Raw genomic sequence first — 19,568 nt, 5'->3', positions numbered from 1 at the left:
TATATTTTTGCAAAAATTTTTTTTTTTTTTTAAGCTCATCTCATCTCATCTCATCTCATCTCGAAGTGAAAAAATTCTGTAGAGTTGAAACTTTTTGGTCTCTGCTGGGTCAAGGAATAATCTATAGGTCTTCTAAGCTGTTTTAACGGTTTCTACGACTCGACAAAGCATATATATACACTAATCTGCCAAAAAATGCAGTTGACCTGGAAAAATATTCCTCCTATCGCTACAAGCGATGATCTACTGGACATTGTCTTGAATAGGACTCAGAGAAAGACTCCTACTATTATCAGACCTGGTTTCAAGATCACCAGAATCAGAGCATTTTACATGCGTAAGGTTAAATTCACAGGTGATGGATTTGTGGAAAAATTTGAAGAAGTCATAAAAGGTTTCCCAAACATTAATGATGTGCATCCATTCCATAGAGATCTTATGGACACTCTTTATGAGAAGAACCACTACAAGATCTCTTTGGCTGCTATCTCCAGGGCTAAATCCTTAGTGGAACAGGTCTCCAGAGATTATATCCGTCTGCTAAAATTTGGTCAATCTTTGTTCCAATGTAAGCAGTTGAAAAAAGCTGCTTTGGGTAGAATGGCTACTATTGTTAAGAAATTGAAAGATCCATTAGTCTACTTGGAGCAAGTTCGTCAACACTTGGGTAGATTGCCCTCCATCGACCCTAACACTAGAACCCTTTTGATCTGTGGGTATCCAAATGTTGGTAAATCTTCATTCCTTAGATGTATCACTAAGGCTGATGTGGAAGTGCAACCATATGCATTTACCACGAAGTCTCTATATGTGGGTCATTTTGACTACAAATATTTGAGATTCCAAGCTATCGATACCCCAGGTATCTTGGATAGACCAACGGAAGAGATGAATAACATTGAAATGCAGTCTATCTATGCTGTGGCTCACTTGCGTTCATGTGTTTTGTATTTTATGGATATCTCTGAACAGTGTGGATTTACATTAGAGGCTCAAGTTAAATTGTTTCACTCTATTAAGCCACTGTTTGCTAATAAGTCTGTTATGGTTGTTGTTAACAAGACAGATATCATTGCACCTGAGGATTTGGATGATGAACATGCTCAAATGTTGAATTCTATGAAAGAAATCCCTGGTGTTGAAATTATGGCAACTTCATGTCAATTGGAGGAAAACATTATGGCCGTTAGAAATAAGGCATGTGAGAAATTATTAGCTTCTAGAATTGAAAACAAACTTAAATCACAAGTTAGAGTCAACAACGCTCTTAATAAGATCCATGTTGCTCAACCACAAGCAAGAGATGATGTTGAAAGAACCCCATTCATTCCAGAAGCCTTCAAGAACCAGAAGAAATACGATCATGAAGATCCTGACAGAAGGAGATTGGCAAGAGACATTGAAGAAGAAAATGGTGGTGCTGGTGTCTTCAACGTCAACTTGAAAGATAAATACTTACTGGAAGATGAGGAGTGGAAGAACGATGTTATGCCAGAAATTTTGAACGGTAGAAACGTCTACGATTTCTTAGATCCTGATATTTCTGCCAAATTGCAAGCCTTGGAAGAAGAAGAAGAAAAATTGGAAAACGAAGGTTTCTACGAATCAGATGAAGACGAATTGGCATTCCACGGCCATGATGGTGAAGAAGTTAGCGACATCAAGGAAAAGGCTGCTTGGATTAGAGATAGACAGAGAAGAATGATTGCAGAGGCAAGAAACAAGAAATCTCTAAATAACAGAGCTGTTATGCCCCGTTCTAAGAAGGTTAAATCATTCGGTGAGATGGAGAAACATATGACTATGTTGGGTCATGATTTGACTCCATTGCAAGAAAAGCAAAGATTGGCTGCTGAAAAGAACAAGTACGAAGATACAGGTGCAGATGTCGTCTTTGGAAATACCGAAGCTATGTCTGGTGAAGTCGATAACGGTGTTAAGTTGAGACAATCCGACAGACTTCTTGACGGTGTCTCTGATGGTAATGCAAGATCAAGAGCTGACAGAATGACCAAGTTGCACAGAAGAGAGAGAAACAGACAAGCAAGAGCAGGTGAAGCTGATAGACATACTACGGCCGCCTTACCTAAGCACTTGTTTAGCGGTAAGCGTGGTATGGGTAAAACAGACTACCGTTAAGGAAGTCATACTTCAATTTCTTACTATTATTATTATCACTATTGTGTATATATGAATATATATATATAGATATCTTTTTTTGGGGATTCCAACCTTATGTACATTATATACTAGTCTTTTGAATATCGAAAATTTTTGGTCTGTACGCGGCTCTAGTTTGTGTCAGCGTCAGAAAATGCAGGAAAAAATGGTAATAATAACTGTAAGCCATAATAATACCTTTGCATATTCGAGACGTTAAAAATATAAATTTACAAGAGTAGTATGTTGGAAAAATCGGACTCTAACGTTGTTAATGTGGGAAATGCCCCAGAGCTCTCTAATGAGAGTTCAATGACATTTAGGACTTCAGCAACCAATATAAATGAGAATAGTACTAAGAAGAGTCCTCGTGTGACCGAATTGAGTCACCATGATGGGAAGGATGATACTAGTGCTATTGCACTTGCACCTGAAAGTGTTAAAAAAGTATCATCGTTGAGTCCCACACCACAAAATGGGTTAAAAGATTTCGCACTAGACGATGAACCTTATACTTGTTTTACACGGCTTCAAAGAATGGTTATTTTTGCCATTGTAATCTTCATTGGATTTTTGGGACCCATGGCTGGTAATATTTATATTCCAGCATTGCCACTGCTACAACAAAAATTCAATGTGGGTTCTACAACCATCAATTCCACTGTGTCTGCATTTATGGCCGTTTTTTCCGTGGGGCCACTGTTTTGGGGAATGTTTGCCGACTCAACAGGTAGGAAATTCCTTTACATCACTTCCATATTATTACTAATAATTGTAAATATCCTATTGGCATCGGTTCCTGCCAATATTGGTGCCCTTTATGTCCTGAGAGTGTTCCAGGCATTTGGTTCAAGTTCTGCAATTTCTTTGGGGACAGGAACCGTGACTGATATTACACCACCAAAGCATAGAGGCAAAGCCATCGGATATTTTATGATGGGGCCCAATATGGGGCCCATCTTAGCGCCTATAATCTCCGGTTTAATCTTAATGGAAAGTGACGCTTGGCGATGGCTATTTGGATTTACGAGTATTATGAGCGGTATTGCCTTTATTGCGGTTGTCTTGATTTTACCAGAAACTTTGAGATGTATCGTAGGTAATGGAGATCAGCGCTGGAAAAAATCTAGTAATTTTGGCACTATGGTGGATGAAGATGTCGAAAATTTAGGCCATGTGGAACCACCGGCCTGGCGGCTATTCCCTGATGTTGGCATTCAGAAACCAGTCAATACGGGACCACGGTTTCAATTTCTCTACCCCAGACCTTCCAAACCATCACTTCGCATATATTGGAATATGATGAAAATGATGCCAGTGACAATTTCATCCATTAGCACTGCACTTTTATTTGCCAATTACTATGCCTTTAGTGTCACCCTGTCTCATTTTTTGCAAACTGATTATAACATGTCTAACTTGCAGGTAGGTGCGTCTTATGTGTGTCCAGGTATAGCCATGCTGATAGGATCGCAATCTGGCGGACACCTTTCAGATTATATGCGTCAACGTTGGATGAAAAACCATGAGAATCAAAAATTCCCATTAGAGTTTCGTCTTATTTTACAAATTTTCGGTATTTTAATCAATATGCTAGGTTGTATTGGTTACGGTTGGTCGATTGACAGGCATTACCATTTGGCAGTAATCTTGGTATTTTCAGCATTAAGCGCATTTGGGCTAACATGGTGTAGCAATACAACCATGACATATTTGTCGGAGCTTTTAACCAGAAGAACTGCTGGTGCCATTGCCGTGAGTAGTCTTTTTCGTAATGTAGGAGCTACCATAAGTTCTGCAATAATTATAAAGCTTTGTCGTGCCATGGGGATTGGTTGGTGCTTCACTGGATTGGGACTTTGCAATTTAATTTCACTGGCAGGGGTATTGTACTTGCTCAAAAATAGTGGTCATTGGCAGGGGAAAATAAATAATAGCATGTAGGATTTTCTAAAATTTTTATTCTTTTTAATTTTTCAAATGTTTATTCCACTTCTGGCGTCAGTGTGTCGCTGTCGCCATCGTTGTCAATTCTAAAGTATTCGGAGATACAGAGACTTAGAGGCACGGAACTATTCATTGAATTTTGGTTTAGTCAGCTACATTGTACTACAGGTTCACTGGTAAATACGTCTTTTGCAACACTTCTTAAGATGACTTTTTTTCACCTGAAACTTGACTCTTCTCACTTGGCCTTTTGAAGGTAGTCCATCATGGAACCCCACGATCCAAGATAGCGTTATAGATATTTTGGAGGACAGAATTGATATGAGTCTTCGAGGGTCTATTTGTATTCGAAGAAGTCAGTGTTATTTTTGTCACTATGTTGCACGTTGATCGCGGAGGGCGGAAGTCCCTTTCAAGAAACAAGCGATGAGCACCATTAATTTTCTTGTGACTGTCGTGTAATAGAAAACCCATTCACCAATTTTGAAATTTCCAAACCTTTTTTTTTACTTTCTGCGTTGGTAACGGAACGCGATGAGCTTGATGAGTTACAACAATATTCACTGAGAGGTTACTTAATGAACGAATATGAAGGTTCTGTTCACTAGATTCCCATTTCTTCTGCATTGCTGTTAGTACTAGAACCGACGTATGGTATTATATCGTATTTGCTCAGCCTTACACAGATGATAGCAAGACGATTAAGAAATTTTGGAAGTTGGTTCCATCCATTCCTCTTTGTAATGGTAATGGGGACTGGTATTTCTGCAGATTTACTTTTTGAATTCCCTTATGAAGCAAGATGGTTAAAGATATGCTCTTATCCCATGTTTGCAACTGCTGTATTGCTATTCCTATATCTCCAATTAATGGGTATTGTTCATTTTATATTCTATGTGAAGGATAAATCGTTTAAAGAGTATGTGGATCAATTTATTAGAAACGTTACGATAAGTACTGGGTGGGGGACATATCCAATGGGTCTTTCGACCATTATAAATTATTTATATCTATTGGCGGAACACAGAATTGAAAGTAAAATAAAAGCTAAACGTGTAATGAGATTGGTTTACGTATTATGGTGGTACGACTTAGCGTTAGCATTATTATGTGCATGGGGGATTTCCTTTCTCATTTGGCAGAGACACTTTATGGGTCCATTGGGTAAACACAGATCACATCAGGAGAAAGTAATGTCTGAACATCTAAACAGTACACTTTTGCTGAATATTATACCATTGGTAGTGAATAGTTCATCCAGTGGATTATTTACCATGACAGATCTTTTTTCAGAAACTTTTAACAGAAATATTCAATTATTGACACTTGTAATTACGGTATTGGTTTGGTTGCAAGCCCAAGGATTTGTCGCCATCTTATTTGTCATCAATTTTTGGAATTTCTATGTCAATAAGTTACCTGCCATGATGCAAGCCTTTACGACCTTCTTGTTTTTGGGCCCCATGGGTCAAGGGGCATATGGTATTAACTTGCTCACTGAAGACATTAGGCTTTATGTGGAAAAATACTATAACGGTAATAATGGAAATGTTAACAATAATAATTCTGATCTACAAAGGCAAATTTTATTACTCGCAGTACCATGGTCATTTAAAATCATTGCGCTAATGTTAGCATTCTTACTACTGTCTTTTGGTTATTTCTTTACCGTAATTGGCTTTACATCGTTGTCATCACATTGGAAATCAGCGGTAGAAATTAATGTTGGCTCCGGAATTAAGCGTAGGAGAATATGGCATTTCCACAGAGGTTGGTTTGCAATGACTTTCCCCATGGGAGCCATGTCGTTGGGTACCTATAGAATTTGGGTCCTTTACAATGATTACGTGCCCATGAAGACTTTTAGAGTTTTGGGAACCATCTACGCATCGATCTGCATAATCTGGACCCTAGTGTGCCTCTCCGGTACATTTTATCACTCTGTAATCCCCAGATTAAAGAAAATAAGAATTCGTCGTGATCATCGTAGTTCTACATTGACTGAGGATCAATTACAAGAGGAGTCTAAATTCGATACCACAAATTCAAATTTCCATGAAGATAATTCATCAAGACTAGTTTAGAATATTCAAAATTAGGTCAAATGACCTTTTCTCTCAATAATTTGTCAGATGGTAGTAACTAAGCAAACATCCAAAAAATCATTCGGGATTGCTAAATCTGACGAGACATGTATATAAGGACAAGAGCATAAGTAAAAAGTCCATTTAACTTTATTTATGGCATTAATTCCAAAATCTGCTGGTTTTTACAGATTGATATTTAGAAGAACGATGACTAGTGGTGTGAATCATTATAACTACTTGGTGATTGGTGGTGGTTCCGGTGGTGTTGCTTCCGCAAGAAGAGCCGCATCTTATGGTGCTAAGACCCTGTTAATTGAGGGTAAGGCAATGGGTGGTACCTGTGTTAACGTTGGTTGTGTTCCCAAGAAAGTGTCATGGTATGCATCAGACTTGGCTAATAAATTAACCCATGCTCATGAATATGGCTTCTGCAAGAATTTACCCTTGACTAAAGAGCAATTAACCTTCGATTGGCCAGAATTTAAGCAGAAAAGAGACGCTTACGTTCACAGGTTGAATGGTATCTATGAAAGAAATTTAAACAAGGAAGGTGTTGAATACATCTATGGTTGGGCTAAATTCAACAAAGAGGGTAAAGTTGAAGTCAAGGCACATGATGGAAACACTCAAGTTTATACAGCTGATCACATCTTAATTGCCACTGGTGGACAGCCCATTTACCCTGAGAAGATTCCTGGTTTTGACTATGGTACTGATTCTGATGGATTCTTCAAGTGGGAAATGCAACCTGCTAAGGTTGTTGTTGTGGGTGCTGGTTACATTGGTGTTGAACTAGCAGGTGTTCTCCATGGATTGGGTTCAGATACGCATTTGGTTATTAGAGGTGATACTGTGTTGAGAAAATTCGACAACTTGATCCAAGACACTGTTACTAACCACTATGTTAACATCGGTGTCAATGTGCACAAGGAATCACAAGTATCTAAGATAGAAAAGGATGAACAGACTGGTAAACTGACTGTCCATTTGGATAATGGCAATGTTCTAGAAGATGTAGATGAGTTGCTTTGGACTATGGGTCGTAGATCTATGTTGGGTATTGGACCTGAAAATGTTGGTCTAAAGCTCAATGAAAGAGAACAAATTGTCGTCGATGAATATGAAAACACTAACGTGAAAGGGATTTATTCTCTAGGTGATGTCGTGGGCAAAGTGGAATTGACTCCAGTGGCTATTGCCGCCGGTAGAAAATTGTCAAACAGACTATTTGGCCCATCACAATTTCACAATGATAAATTGGATTATAATAATGTCCCTAGTGTCATATTTTCACATCCTGAAGCTGGTGCCATTGGTCTAACTGAAAAGCAAGCGATTGATAAATTTGGTGAAAAGAACGTTAAAGTTTACAAGAGTAGTTTTACCGCCATGTATTACGCCATGCTACAAGAAAAATCACCAACTAGTTACAAATTAGTTTGTGCGGGTCCTGAAGAAAAAGTCGTTGGACTACACATTGTTGGTGATTCGTCTGCAGAAATTTTACAAGGTTTCGGTGTTGCCATTAAGATGGGTGCTACAAAAGCAGATTTTGACAACTGTGTCGCCATCCATCCAACAAGTGCCGAAGAATTAGTAACTTTAAGATAAGTTGACATATAGGTAAACGTAGCGTTATATTCAAGATTCATTTCATTAGTATCTTTTGTTTTGAGATTTTTTTTCACTCGTGTTGTTTTACAATACAGCATACAGAAACAGGTAGTTATTAGACTAAGTTGAGATATATAAAGTTTTTATGCGGACCCAAAATTATGCCGGACTTAAGCCTTCAAAGAAGAGGCTCTTCTCTTTCTGATCTCGGCCTTTTCAGCTTTTCTTTCACCTAGTCTCTTAGCCAACAACTGAGCGTATTCAGCAGCAGCTTCTCTTTGAGCTTGAGCGTTCTTAACCTTCAAAGCTCTTTGGTGTCTCTTTCTTTGCAATCTTTGAGGAGTGACCAATCTTTGGATCTTTGGAGACTTGGTGAAGGTCTTTTCACCCTTGGTAACTTCTCTCTTGATGACAAAGTCACGGACATCGTCATCCTGAGACAAACCGAAGAACTTTCTGATGTGGTTAGCTCTCTTTGGACCCAATCTCTTTGGAACAGTGTTGTCAGTTAGACCTTCTAGTTCAGCGTCACCCTTCTTGACGATGACAAGAGCCAAAACAGCCAAATCTGGACCAACGATGGCACCTCTGACAGACTTTCTCTTTCTTTCACCAGTTCTTCTTGGTCTGTAACAGGAGTGACCTTGAGACAACAACAATTTAACTCTGGTTGGCAACAAAACACCTTGCTTCATTGGGAAACCTTGTTTGTCGTTACCACCGGAGATCTTGAAAACGTAACCCTTGAATTCATCACCAACGGCATCACCTTCGACTTCTTGGCCGATTCTCTTGTCGTAGAAGACACGGATACGGTGTTCATCATCGATTTCGATGGTCTTTTGAGTACCGTTCGTTGGGTAGGAAATGTTCAACTATAAAACTTAACGTTAGTATTCTCATTCTTCTAATTCATATTAGTTTATAAGTTCATTTCTGCAATTTCAACATACCTTCATGATGGCTCACTGGTCTACTCCTTTGATCTCTTTACCTGTCACTCTGGCTAATATTATGGTTTTTTTGTCACTTGAGCTTGATGAGCTCGGTTTGCCAATTGTTGGTGCGAGTCAGGTTTCCTCGGTGTGCGTCGGGTCTGGAAGGAGCAGCATGGTTTGGAGACGAAGTTAGGCGGAGGTCCGCCTAGGAGTTAGGGAGAGCGGTAGAGGCATGGACGGAAACTTGCGGGCGAAAGCCCTCCGCATGGTTGGTCGGGGAGTCCGCGTGGGAGGCGACCACAACGCGAGGAATGCTCGCGTTCCGTTACCAACGCAGAAAGTAAAAAAAAAGGTTTGGAAATTTCAAAATTGGTGAATGGGTTTTCTATTACACGACAGTCACAAGAAAATTAATGGTGCTCTTTTCAGAACAATGCCAAGAAATCTGCAATCCCCACTACTAGACAAGAAGCAAACAGAGAAGGTGTAGCAGTTTGTATTGCATTGTCTTGTATTGTATCGAGAATATATAGACTTCAAGAAACTTTGGAGGTGTGGTGAATACTTCTTTAGTGGAATATGAGAGTGTCAGGAGGAAATTTTGACCTCTGTGTCTTGTGAGAAGTAGTGCTCGACTTGAAGAGCGGTATAAAGCATTCTTAAGATTCAAGAGTTGTTGCTACTAGCCCGTTGGCTCTTAAAGTAAGCTATATGAAATAGTCATCCTTGGATCTCTTTATTAAAAATATCGTTTTGTTCCCGAAAGTTGTCTTTCGTTGAAATCAAACTGGCGGGACCTAAATGAAAAGACTACAAGAGATTTTGAGCGAATCGTATATAGTAGGCTATGGAGATGTGCAATCTTTCTTTCACGGCATACCGTCTACATAGAGTTCCCAAGACTTGTTTACCTGTCTGTAATGCAGTTTCTGTAGAGGAGACAGTCTTTTATTGAAATACAAAATTGAGTACAGCGGATTCAACAGTCAACAGCATACAGCATACCAGTTGAATGGCACTGATCAGTCTTCTAATTCTCCAAAGGAGCTACTGACTATTACTCATAGTCAGTTGTATCATTTATTACGTCGGTGTACATTGAAGTCTATTTGCCCAGAAGATATTAATATGAGCATCTCATCTCATCACGATCAAATGATCAGGAACTCAAGTTCCCATTTCCTCGAGGTTTTGTGTGCCGATGGCATTTAATATAGGCAGTATCTGGCCTCAAGTTATCTTCCATCTTTCCTATGTGTCTGCCACAATTTTAGGTAACTATGCAAGAGAGGGTACGACTGTATTAGCTACGTATAAACCATCATATGTGGAACCTGGTAGTGTCATTTGGAGCAATTTAACATCATGTATCGTAATGGGGATGTTACAAGAATTAAATGCTGCAAAATGGTTTGCACCTGATGACTTGAAATCCTTATTTACAGTATTAACTACAGGATTCTGCGGTGCATATTCGTCATATTCCACACTGATGTTGGAAACGTTCCAACAATCAACGAGTTTATCGCCATCAAATATTAAAGAGCATATCAAACTACCTAATAGAGCATTTGGTATGAAAGAGTTTTTAGCTGTTTTATTAACCCAATTGTTCACCTCAATGGGTGCCTACCTTTTCGGCAGAGGTTTATCCAAATCAATTATTGTACCGTTAACAAGCAATAAGACCGCCGTCAAACGCAACCAAGATGATGAGGAAAATAAGCCGGAAACAATTGAGACTGTTGAACTAGTACCTAAACCGTGGGTTCATAAGATGGTACGCCTTTGTCAATGGTTACTTGCATTACTCGCAATCCCCCTTATTGCAACGATCCTCGTATTGACTATAGTATATGGTAACTATTCTCGTGGTAAATGGACACTGTTTGCGCTATTCGGGATATTCGGTAGTTATCTAAGATACCAACTTTCGAATTGGTGCAATGGATGGATCAAAAATTTCCCAATGGGTACATTCATCGCCAATGAATTGGCTGTTATTTTAATCGCATGTTTCCAAATTATTATCAGAGGCAGGAAAAACTATCATGAACAGAGGCCTGTTGCTCATACTATGAACTCCTGTCGGGTAACTACAGCACTGGTTAGCGGATTTTGCGGTTCTCTAAGTACAATTAGTACTTTCATCAACGAGGCTTACAAACTAGAATTTAACTACATGCTAATCTACTATTTTGTCTCTGTCTTTGTCTCCTATTCTTTACTAGTGGTAATAATGGGATCTTACTCTTGGACAAGGGGCCTGACCATACCTATGTGTTGATTATAAGAAAATAGAAGGAATAGAACTTTTTTCTTTTTACCTTACTTTTTAATACCTGTACTAATAGCAACGATATTCATCATTTTCTTTATCTCCCTGCGCTGCGACAAAGCGTAGATCAATCGTAGATCACATACATATTATGCATCATAGAGTCTTTTAAGTTCCAGCTACCCACGATTGACGAAATCGATATATACATTCTTCATGTTGAGAGAATTTTTTAACTTATCTTCAATCTCCTTTACTCAAAGGGTCTATACTGGAGTTGCGCCTGTTGTTATGGCATCCTCTCCGGATCAGTCTAACTCTTTTGCTATATATCTTCCCTTCATTTAATGGCTTCCTTCAGATCATAGCATAATATGCAACGCAATAGCTATCTAGATCTCCTTGATCTGATCGTAATAAACAAAGGATATGAGTAGCTAATGGTGTGGCTCGACCGCCACGTGTACTTACGCAGTTTTTCAAAAGAAATGCGCTCAGTAATAAGCCCAGCTGTGCTAAGCTGTGCCAAGCTGTACCAACCTCAGTTTAAGCTATGATGTATGATATACGAGACCTGAGGGAAGAACAAGAGCGCAAGCAATAATATCTACATAACTATATCTATCTATACCTATATAGGTTTATTATCCCATGATAGCCAGCTGGATCTACTCCCGCCCAGCCATAAACTTTGGCTAGACAAGCCTAGACGACACGAACATAGTTCTAGATGTTTTTGATGATGAGAAATCAATTTCGTCGTCATAGTCGCGACAGTAAACAACAACTCAGTACTTAACCTTTGGGTGTAGTACGAGGGTTGAGGGTACAATCAAACCTTTTTCACAACTTACAACTCAGCATAAAAGTAAAAGTAAAATTCGTGAAATCGGTCATAGAATCAGTAGTGCAGTTCTTTGAATTCTTCAGGATCTTCCTCTTGCACTGAGTGAAAAAAAGAGATTTCAAGAAGGAAAACTAAAGTAGAGTAAGTTGACACATATACTCATACTCTAGGCTATACTATACTCTATACTACATTCTATACTATACTGTAGGCAGTAAGCTATACGCTATAGTACGGTAGAAATACTCGATGGAGCAGAGGTAGACTCATGGTTCAGCACAAGTTATTGAGGCATAAAGCTGCGGGACACGAAGGTACATTGACTGATGTCGATGAGCTACTAGTTTTCAAACCTGCCACGTCGCAAGAATTAGAATTTTACAGAGCCGTTCAAGAAAGGACGTTTACTGTTGCTAGGGCCGCTGATGGAGATGTACCACTTTACTCATGGATGCCGACATTTCTGGGGGTGTTAGATGAAGGATTAAGAGAGGTGCCAGAGTCTGCATGTGCATTGGGGAGTTCGGATGTCAATCTCAATGGTATGATGGTTCCAAAAGGGCCATCAAAATCTAGATACATTGTACTGGAAAATTTATTGCATGGATTTCAAAAACCCAATATAATTGATGTCAAACTGGGTAGAATTTTGCATGATGAGAATGCATCAAATGAAAAGATCAGTCGATTGGGACAAGTGAGCAGGACTACAACGTCCGGATCGTTAGGTTTTAGGATTTGCGGTATGAAGATTCAAAGTAATTCACAAACAAGGAAGCTGGAACCTAATCATTTTGAACCTGCAGGTGATGATTATGTTTTAGTGAATAAAGATTTTGGTTACAGTTTGACAGAGCATAATATTAAGGATGCATTTAATATGTTCTTTAATCATGATGATCTTTCGCCTAAAAGGATTCTTCAATTAAAGCAAACATTTTTACAAAGGTTACAATTGCTTTACAATACGTTACTAGAAGAGGAAGTTAGGATGATTTCTAGTAGTCTTTTATTTATCTATGAGGGTGATGCAAGCCGTTGGGATGCATTAGGCGATCAAGACGCACTGATACGAGATACTTTTTTGGATTCTGATGAAGAAAGTGATGATGAAATGGAACAAGATTTACAAAAGACACCATTAAGTTCTTTATCGCTAATCGATTTTGCACACTCTAAGGTCGTTGATGGTAAAGGTTACGATGAAAATGTTGTTGATGCTGTTGAAAGTTTGATGGGGATGTTTCAAGAACTTTGCAATTAATTGTGTAATATAGAATAGAGAGATCAATGATGACTGCACTGTACAGGAACCATGAAGCAAGGTGAAAGAGAAACGAAAAAAAAAAGAGAAATTATGTGGATGGCTAGATTTATTTAATTAATATTTAAAGATAATAACGATGATGATAATTTACAATTTTCTTTTACACATAACCCATTCACTCGATGATTTTAACGATCTTACCAATGGCGATGGTTGTACCTTGGTCTCTCAAAGTGAATCTACCTAGTTGTGGGTAATCTTGGTATGTTTCCACACAAACTGGTCTCTCAGTTTCCAAAAGAGCGATAATCTTCATACCCTTCTTGGCAAATGCGGGTGGTTTCTTGGACTTACGGTTAGTACCTTTCTCCAATTTGTGTAATAGTCTTGTGATGCGAACTTCCTCAATGGCAGTGTGGACGTGCATGACACATGAAAATCCTGATGATAAAATGGACTTTAATTCAACAATGGCAACTTGTGCAACGAATTTCGTCACGTTCTTTACAGGATTCTTTGGAGAAGTTAAAACGAAACCAGGAGCAATATCTTCTTCTTCTACACCCTTAATCTTTAGTTTAACTTGTTCACCACAGATAGCCATTTCGACTTCACTTTCAGTTTCGTTGTAAATGTTTTGAATTTCAACTGGAACCTTGTTTGGCATCAACAGTGTAGAATGACCTTTCTTAATGTGACCAGATTCAATCTTACCTTCCACGATAGTACCCATATCTCTCATTTTAGCTGCAATAGGCAACATGAATGGTGCATTCATCTTACGATCAACATGACTCATGTTATCCATGTATTCCAGCAAGGCTGGGCCAGTGTACCATGGGCACTCCTTAGGATCAACCCTGTTCGCTAAACCTGCACCACTGTAACCAGAAACTGGCATAAATATCACTTCTTCTTTAACGTTGTAACCGATTGCCTTTAAGAAATTACTCAAGTTCTTAACACATTGATCGTATCTCTCCTGAGACCAAGCAACGGTAGGATCATCCATCTTGTTGATAGTAACGATCAATTTGTTAACACCTTGAGTCTTGGCCAGCAAGGCATGTTCACGAGTTTGACCACCCTTTTCAAAACCGGTTTCATATTCACCTTTTCTGGCGGAAATAACCAATATACCAACATCTGCTTGAGATGCACCACCAATCATTTCAGAAACGTACATTTTGTGACCAGGGGCATCTAGAATGGTATAACGTCTCTTTTCAGTTTCGAAATAAGCTCTACCAACTTCGATGGTCTTACCGTCATCTCTTTCTTCTCTATTGGTATCCATGACCCATGATAGATACCAACCTTGCTTACCGGCATCCTTTGCCTCTCTTTCATATTTCTCAACTGTTCTTTTATCCACAGATCCGGTCATATAAAGAATGTTACCACCCATAGTCGATTTACCGGCATCGACGTGACCCATGAAGATGATTGACATGTGGTCCTTACCACCGAACATATCGCTAACAACTTCTTCATCAACTTCGTCTTCTTGTTCTTTGATCAAAGAGTCAGCACCAGAAGAATTGGCTGCCGCTTGCTCCTCTTTGATCTTCAATTTATCTATCTTTGGTAAATCTTCCTTCTTTTCCTCCTTTGTGGCTGCTGGTTTTGGTGTTCCCTCTTTCTTTGGCTCTTCCTTCTTTGGTTCAGCTTTCTTCTCTTCCTTCTTCTCTTCCTTCTTTTCTTCCTTCTTTTCATCTTCCTTTGGTTTCTTGGTAGCATTTGCTAACTTAATACCAGAACTAGACACCAATTTCAATGATTTCTTTTGTTTTGGTGGTGCTGGCTGAGATGCCTGCTTTTGACCATGGAAATCATCTAAGGTCATCCCTTGAGCTTGCTGTTGTGGTTGAGATGGGTTGCCTAAGTTGTTCAAACCACCTTGTGCTTGGTATGGATATCCGTTGTAACCACCTTGTTGAGGTTGTTGACCGCCCTGGTAGAATTGTTGATAACCTTGGTATCCACCGTATGGTTGGTATCCAGCGTATCCACCATATGGTTGGTATCCACCACCTTGTTGGGCTTGTTGATTCAATTTTTGGAAGTATTGTTGGTAGTAGTTACCACCTGCATTCTGCTGGCCACCTTGTTGACCATTTTGGTTTGGGTCAGACATCTGTAATGGATATTTGCAGTTTTCTAAGGAAGATGATAACTACTACTACATGAAGACATCAAGAGATCTTTTAATCTCTATTGATTTTCTCTCTCATGTCAAAAGTTAGAAAAATTTTTCAAATTATCATGAATTACGAGCACGTGATAAGCATTTTGCCGCCCACGTGACTATGCGGTTCTATTATACTAGTAGTATACAGATTATACAGGATCAAATGTCATGATTATAGTGGCATGCTATGATGTTCCTCGTACTCTAGTTCTTCGTCAGGAACATCTTCAATTATGATTCTTTTCTTGGGAGCAGGTTTCTCGTTACTTTCCAAAATCTTGGGTACTTTGACCTGCAGGATACCGTTCTTGTAGGAAGCCTTGATTTCCTCATCCCTAATACGTGGTGTCACAGGAAACTTGATGGTCCTTTGGAATGCACCATATTTCAGCTCGGTCACTTTCAAATATTCTTCACTAATACCCAATTTGTCTTCGATGTCACCTTTAAGAATTAGTTCATGAGTTGATGGATGGTAGTCGACTTTGAAAGCCTTAGAAGTAGCACCCGGCAATGCAATGGCCACGACGTAATGGTCAGGACAGTCATAAACATTAACTTCAGGGGAGAATGGCAGATCTAGGCGAGCTTCGGGTTTAGAAACTTGCAATGGACCACCAGGAGCAGATGAACCCGTTTGAGATCCCAATAGAGAAGGTTTTCTGTTCAATGGGAATGGTAATTTCTCCTTTGGTTTAGGAGGGGCCTGTTCCTCCGACTCATTTTCCTTTCCAACCACTTGAGATTGTTGTTCCTGCTGTTGTTGTTGCTCTTGCTGTTGCTCTTGCTGTTCTTGCTCTTGTTTACCTTCTCTTTCGGCGGCGGCGACAGCAGCATCCTCTTGTTGTGCCTGTTGACCCAATTTTTCCAGCAATGCATGCTTAAACAAATTATCTTCGTTTACAGTATCTCTACGAGATGGAAATTGAGGTGGAACGCGCTCATAAGCTGGAGCAGCAGCAGCATTACCCAAAAGGGCGCCCAAAAGCTCACTCAATGGGTCAGAATCTTCGATGGTCTCTTGAACACCACCTTTAGGGGCTCTGCTATGATAATACGAAGGAAATTGTTCGTAACCACGTTGTTGTTGTTGTTGCTGTTGTTGATGTTGTTGAAAGCGCTGTGCTCTCTCAGCTTCTTCCAATTCTTCTTCTTGTTCCTCTTCATCATCATCCTCGCCAGTATAGTAGTAATCAGGTCTGTAGTAACAAGTGTCACCTGGCAATCTGTAAATCATACCAGCGGGTAATCTGGAAGGAATTCCGCCACCATATGATCCATAAGCAGGCTGTTGAGGAGCGTATCCTCGACTTCTGAACAATTGTTCTCTTGGATCTCTAGCAGCTGGTGCCTGATTGCTCAAGGCATTTAAAACGTCGTAAAGTGACAAAGAAGGTTGGTAGAAACTCATGTGCGGCAAACTTGAATGTTTAGGATATCTGAGCTGTTGATGTCGCTATGCCGTTCTTTGGAATACAAATGGAATCATAACAAGGCAAGGAAAACTCCGTGTGCTTCTCTTTATATATACAGTATTCGTATCATTCTCTCCTTTGATGGTTTGACCCCTTGACGTATTCGATCCCCCTTTTCGGTATAATTCCAGAAATCTCTAGAAGGCAGGGTAACAACAGAGCAAAAACAATAAGATCCTCAGCGGCTAATAAATGGTTTCATCAGTGTCATTTAGCCACTGGGGTGCCATTGAATACATTAGAAGACCCAGTTGTGGATAGTTCTGGATAAGAAAGAAGTCTTCTGGAAGCCTTCTGAAAGTCTTCTGAAAAACACAATTTAATGTTTTGGTCCTGGGTGACTGAAAAACATGAACAGTCAAGTCTGACACTGGGAATAAAACATAGAAGTATGGTATTTGGATCTAATTCAGCAGACATGAAAAAACATCTGTTGTACTGGCAGAAGAATTCATAACTACTCTAGACCTACACTTAAGATTATGGAATATTCCATCGACTACACTATCATCAGAAGGTTACGGTTTTCAAGTTTGTTGGTTCTATAGTGTAGTGGTTATCACTTTCGGTTTTGATCCGAACGACCCCGGTTCGAATCCGGGTAGGACCTGAAGGCCAACAAAAGTTACAAAACAACAGTAACGTTTAAATTTTTGCTGTACACAGTACACATGTATAATAAACTCGATCTAGATTACATGACAAGCCCAACTTCAATTTTTTTATTAATTTTTATGGTTTTTTGCATTAAAAGTTTGTATTGCCAATTACTCCACATCGTGCCAATCTCTACCTTTGACGTTCTTTAATTCTTCCATTGTCATCACTTTACCATTAGTGAAATAACCGGAGTTAATCTTAGCGTCAATTTCAACACGGGAGTCAGGTGGGATTAATTCATCAGGGATTGGAACTCTTTCCAAGATTGGAATGCCTTGTTCAACAATGGCATCGTATTTCATGTTTGACATACTGATCATTCTGTCGATTTTGCTAATACCTAACCATTTAAGAACATCTGGCATCAATTGTTGAAATCTCATGTCTCTAACACCTGCAATGCATTCAGTCCTCTTGAAATATTCAGCCGCGGTATCACCACCTCTCTTACGAGCATTGTATACCAAATATTTGGTAACTTCACCAAGGGCTCTACCTTCCTTTCTGAAATAGATGACGACACCAGCGCCTCCATTCTGAGCACCTTTAACAGCTTCTTCAATACCATATGTCAAATATGGACGACAAGTACAAATATCAGAACCGAAAACATCGGAACCATTACATTCATCATGAACTCTGACTGTCAATTCCTTGCTTGGATCAGAAAGATCCTTTGGATCACCAAAGATGTAAGCGGTACAACCTCCAATTGGTGGTAAGAAAACCTTAATATCAGGTCTCGTAACCAATTCTGGGTACATACCGTTAGTATCTTCGAAGAGTGCCTTTCTCAATTCATCTTCAGTGATACCAAATCTTTCAGCGACACCTGGTAAATACCAAACTGGTTCAATGGCAACCTTAGAAACATTTAAATCACCATTTTTATTCATAACAACGTCACCATCAACTTGCAAACGGCCTTTTTCAACGGCGTCTTTCATTTCAAGCAATTGCATATGTGCCTTAGTGATAGCGATGGTTGGTCTAACATCAACATTTTCCTGTTTAGAAATCTCGTCATAAAAGAATGGCGTCAAGTGTCCAAGGACATCCATGGCAACAATGTCTTCTTTGTTATACCAACTCTTTTGCTCAGGTATCGTGAAAGCTGGTTGAGAATTGGTGTAATCAGCTAGATATTGAGGATCTAATTGATGAGAACCAACCGCCAAAGCATGATAAACACAGTAGGGACCGGAGTGAGCACCGATAGCATTGTGCTTCAAAAGACCATCTTTGTATCTAGAAGCAACAATAGGTCCTCTTGCCTCTGGTGACGATTCACCCCAATTCAATGGAATTGGCTTAGAATCCTCTGGGTAGGTGGTTAAAACGGTACTTTCAACAGGGGAAGACTTGGTAACAGGAACTTCCTTAACAACAGGAACATCTGGAGTAATAGCTGTGCCACAAGCTGGTGTTGTAGCCTCTGCAGTAATATCAACTGGATACATGGCGGTTAAATAAAATTAAGGGAAGTTCGAAAGATTGAAAAAGAAGAAATGTAACGAAATATACTAAATAACTTTGTTAGTATGTCTTAACGATGATGATTTTACTGGATAAAATGAAACAGAACTCTGGAGGAATAATACATGAAATGAAGGTTCCTTTTATATGGGAAACTTCGAACGTGTTGTAATGTTTATTATTATTACTATTATCAATTTCTCCATAATCTTCCGACGGGGTTCGAACGGACCTGTGTCACTGATTAAACTTATCCCCGCAGGAGAAAACACTATATGTACGACCTCCGTTGGATACCGACGGAAATATGGCCCCAAGGGGGAGGGGATGGCAGATTGGAAATAGGCCGGTGGAGAAACGAAAGAAAATCCAAAACCCTTAATAACATAAAACAACAATAAATGTTGTTGGTAGTATGATTATTGCATATGTACGAATTTATGAACATTGGGTAGGAGTAGTTAACGAAGACGAAATAACCGCTTAGCGCAGTCGGAGATTTTGGAAGAAGCCTGCAATAATAAAAACCAAGTTAAATTGGTCGGAGACGAATCACGTGACATACTGAATAATTAATTGGAGAATATCTTGAAGTAGTATCATCATGTAATCTTGAGATTGACTAGAC

The 19,568-nt window shown here is 39.4% G+C and overlaps 10 protein-coding genes and 1 non-coding gene across 11 annotated transcripts; 7 read left to right on the top strand and 4 right to left on the bottom strand.

Moving 5' to 3' along the window:
• Nucleotides 1-195: 195 nt before the first annotated feature.
• On the top strand, nucleotides 196-2,139 carry NOG1 (putative GTPase NOG1; the record flags this gene model as incomplete). Its single annotated transcript, XM_002497793.1, has 1 exon — nucleotides 196-2,139. One exon carries the CDS (start codon nucleotides 196-198, stop codon nucleotides 2,137-2,139), a length of 1,944 nt encoding a protein of 647 aa, XP_002497838.1.
• Nucleotides 2,140-2,403: 264 nt separating this feature from the next.
• On the top strand, nucleotides 2,404-4,104 carry DTR1 (Dtr1p; the record flags this gene model as incomplete). The annotated part of the gene is made up of 1 exon (XM_002497792.1): nucleotides 2,404-4,104. The coding sequence occupies one exon, from the start codon at nucleotides 2,404-2,406 to the stop codon at nucleotides 4,102-4,104; it is 1,701 nt and encodes a 566-aa protein (XP_002497837.1).
• A 689-nt stretch (nucleotides 4,105-4,793) lies between these two features.
• Nucleotides 4,794-6,191, top strand: SSU1 (Ssu1p; the record flags this gene model as incomplete). The annotated part of the gene is made up of 1 exon (XM_002497791.1): nucleotides 4,794-6,191. One exon carries the CDS (start codon nucleotides 4,794-4,796, stop codon nucleotides 6,189-6,191), a length of 1,398 nt encoding a protein of 465 aa, XP_002497836.1.
• A 156-nt stretch (nucleotides 6,192-6,347) lies between these two features.
• GLR1 (glutathione-disulfide reductase GLR1) lies at nucleotides 6,348-7,805 on the top strand (the record flags this gene model as incomplete). Its single annotated transcript, XM_002497790.1, has 1 exon — nucleotides 6,348-7,805. The coding sequence occupies one exon, from the start codon at nucleotides 6,348-6,350 to the stop codon at nucleotides 7,803-7,805; it is 1,458 nt and encodes a 485-aa protein (XP_002497835.1).
• Nucleotides 7,806-7,978: 173 nt separating this feature from the next.
• RPS6A (40S ribosomal protein eS6) lies at nucleotides 7,979-8,767 on the bottom strand (the record flags this gene model as incomplete). The annotated part of the gene is made up of 2 exons (XM_002497789.1): nucleotides 7,979-8,683; nucleotides 8,762-8,767. The coding sequence occupies 2 exons, from the start codon at nucleotides 8,765-8,767 to the stop codon at nucleotides 7,979-7,981; spliced, it is 711 nt and encodes a 236-aa protein (XP_002497834.1).
• Nucleotides 8,768-9,947: 1,180 nt separating this feature from the next.
• Nucleotides 9,948-11,033, top strand: ZYRO0F14564g (FluC/FEX family fluoride channel; the record flags this gene model as incomplete). The annotated part of the gene is made up of 1 exon (XM_002497788.1): nucleotides 9,948-11,033. The coding sequence occupies one exon, from the start codon at nucleotides 9,948-9,950 to the stop codon at nucleotides 11,031-11,033; it is 1,086 nt and encodes a 361-aa protein (XP_002497833.1).
• A 1,106-nt stretch (nucleotides 11,034-12,139) lies between these two features.
• On the top strand, nucleotides 12,140-13,135 carry ARG82 (inositol polyphosphate multikinase; the record flags this gene model as incomplete). Its single annotated transcript, XM_002497787.1, has 1 exon — nucleotides 12,140-13,135. The coding sequence occupies one exon, from the start codon at nucleotides 12,140-12,142 to the stop codon at nucleotides 13,133-13,135; it is 996 nt and encodes a 331-aa protein (XP_002497832.1).
• Nucleotides 13,136-13,313: 178 nt separating this feature from the next.
• SUP35 (translation termination factor GTPase eRF3) lies at nucleotides 13,314-15,275 on the bottom strand (the record flags this gene model as incomplete). Its single annotated transcript, XM_002497786.1, has 1 exon — nucleotides 13,314-15,275. The coding sequence occupies one exon, from the start codon at nucleotides 15,273-15,275 to the stop codon at nucleotides 13,314-13,316; it is 1,962 nt and encodes a 653-aa protein (XP_002497831.1).
• Nucleotides 15,276-15,501: 226 nt separating this feature from the next.
• HSP42 (heat shock protein HSP42) lies at nucleotides 15,502-16,740 on the bottom strand (the record flags this gene model as incomplete). Its single annotated transcript, XM_002497785.1, has 1 exon — nucleotides 15,502-16,740. One exon carries the CDS (start codon nucleotides 16,738-16,740, stop codon nucleotides 15,502-15,504), a length of 1,239 nt encoding a protein of 412 aa, XP_002497830.1.
• A 602-nt stretch (nucleotides 16,741-17,342) lies between these two features.
• On the top strand, nucleotides 17,343-17,414 carry ZYRO0F14476r. The gene has a single exon. It is a non-coding gene; the product is annotated as a tRNA-Gln (tRNA).
• Nucleotides 17,415-17,571: 157 nt separating this feature from the next.
• ZYRO0F14454g (uncharacterized protein) lies at nucleotides 17,572-18,924 on the bottom strand (the record flags this gene model as incomplete). Its single annotated transcript, XM_002497784.1, has 1 exon — nucleotides 17,572-18,924. One exon carries the CDS (start codon nucleotides 18,922-18,924, stop codon nucleotides 17,572-17,574), a length of 1,353 nt encoding a protein of 450 aa, XP_002497829.1.
• Nucleotides 18,925-19,568: the final 644 nt, after the last annotated feature.

This window comes from Zygosaccharomyces rouxii, assembly GCF_000026365.1.
Source record: "Zygosaccharomyces rouxii strain CBS732 chromosome F complete sequence".
In the NCBI taxonomy this organism is placed as follows: Eukaryota; Fungi; Ascomycota; class Saccharomycetes; order Saccharomycetales; family Saccharomycetaceae; genus Zygosaccharomyces; species Zygosaccharomyces rouxii.
Note: the sequence above shows the minus strand (reverse complement) of the source record. Positions and strands in the feature narration are given on the sequence as shown.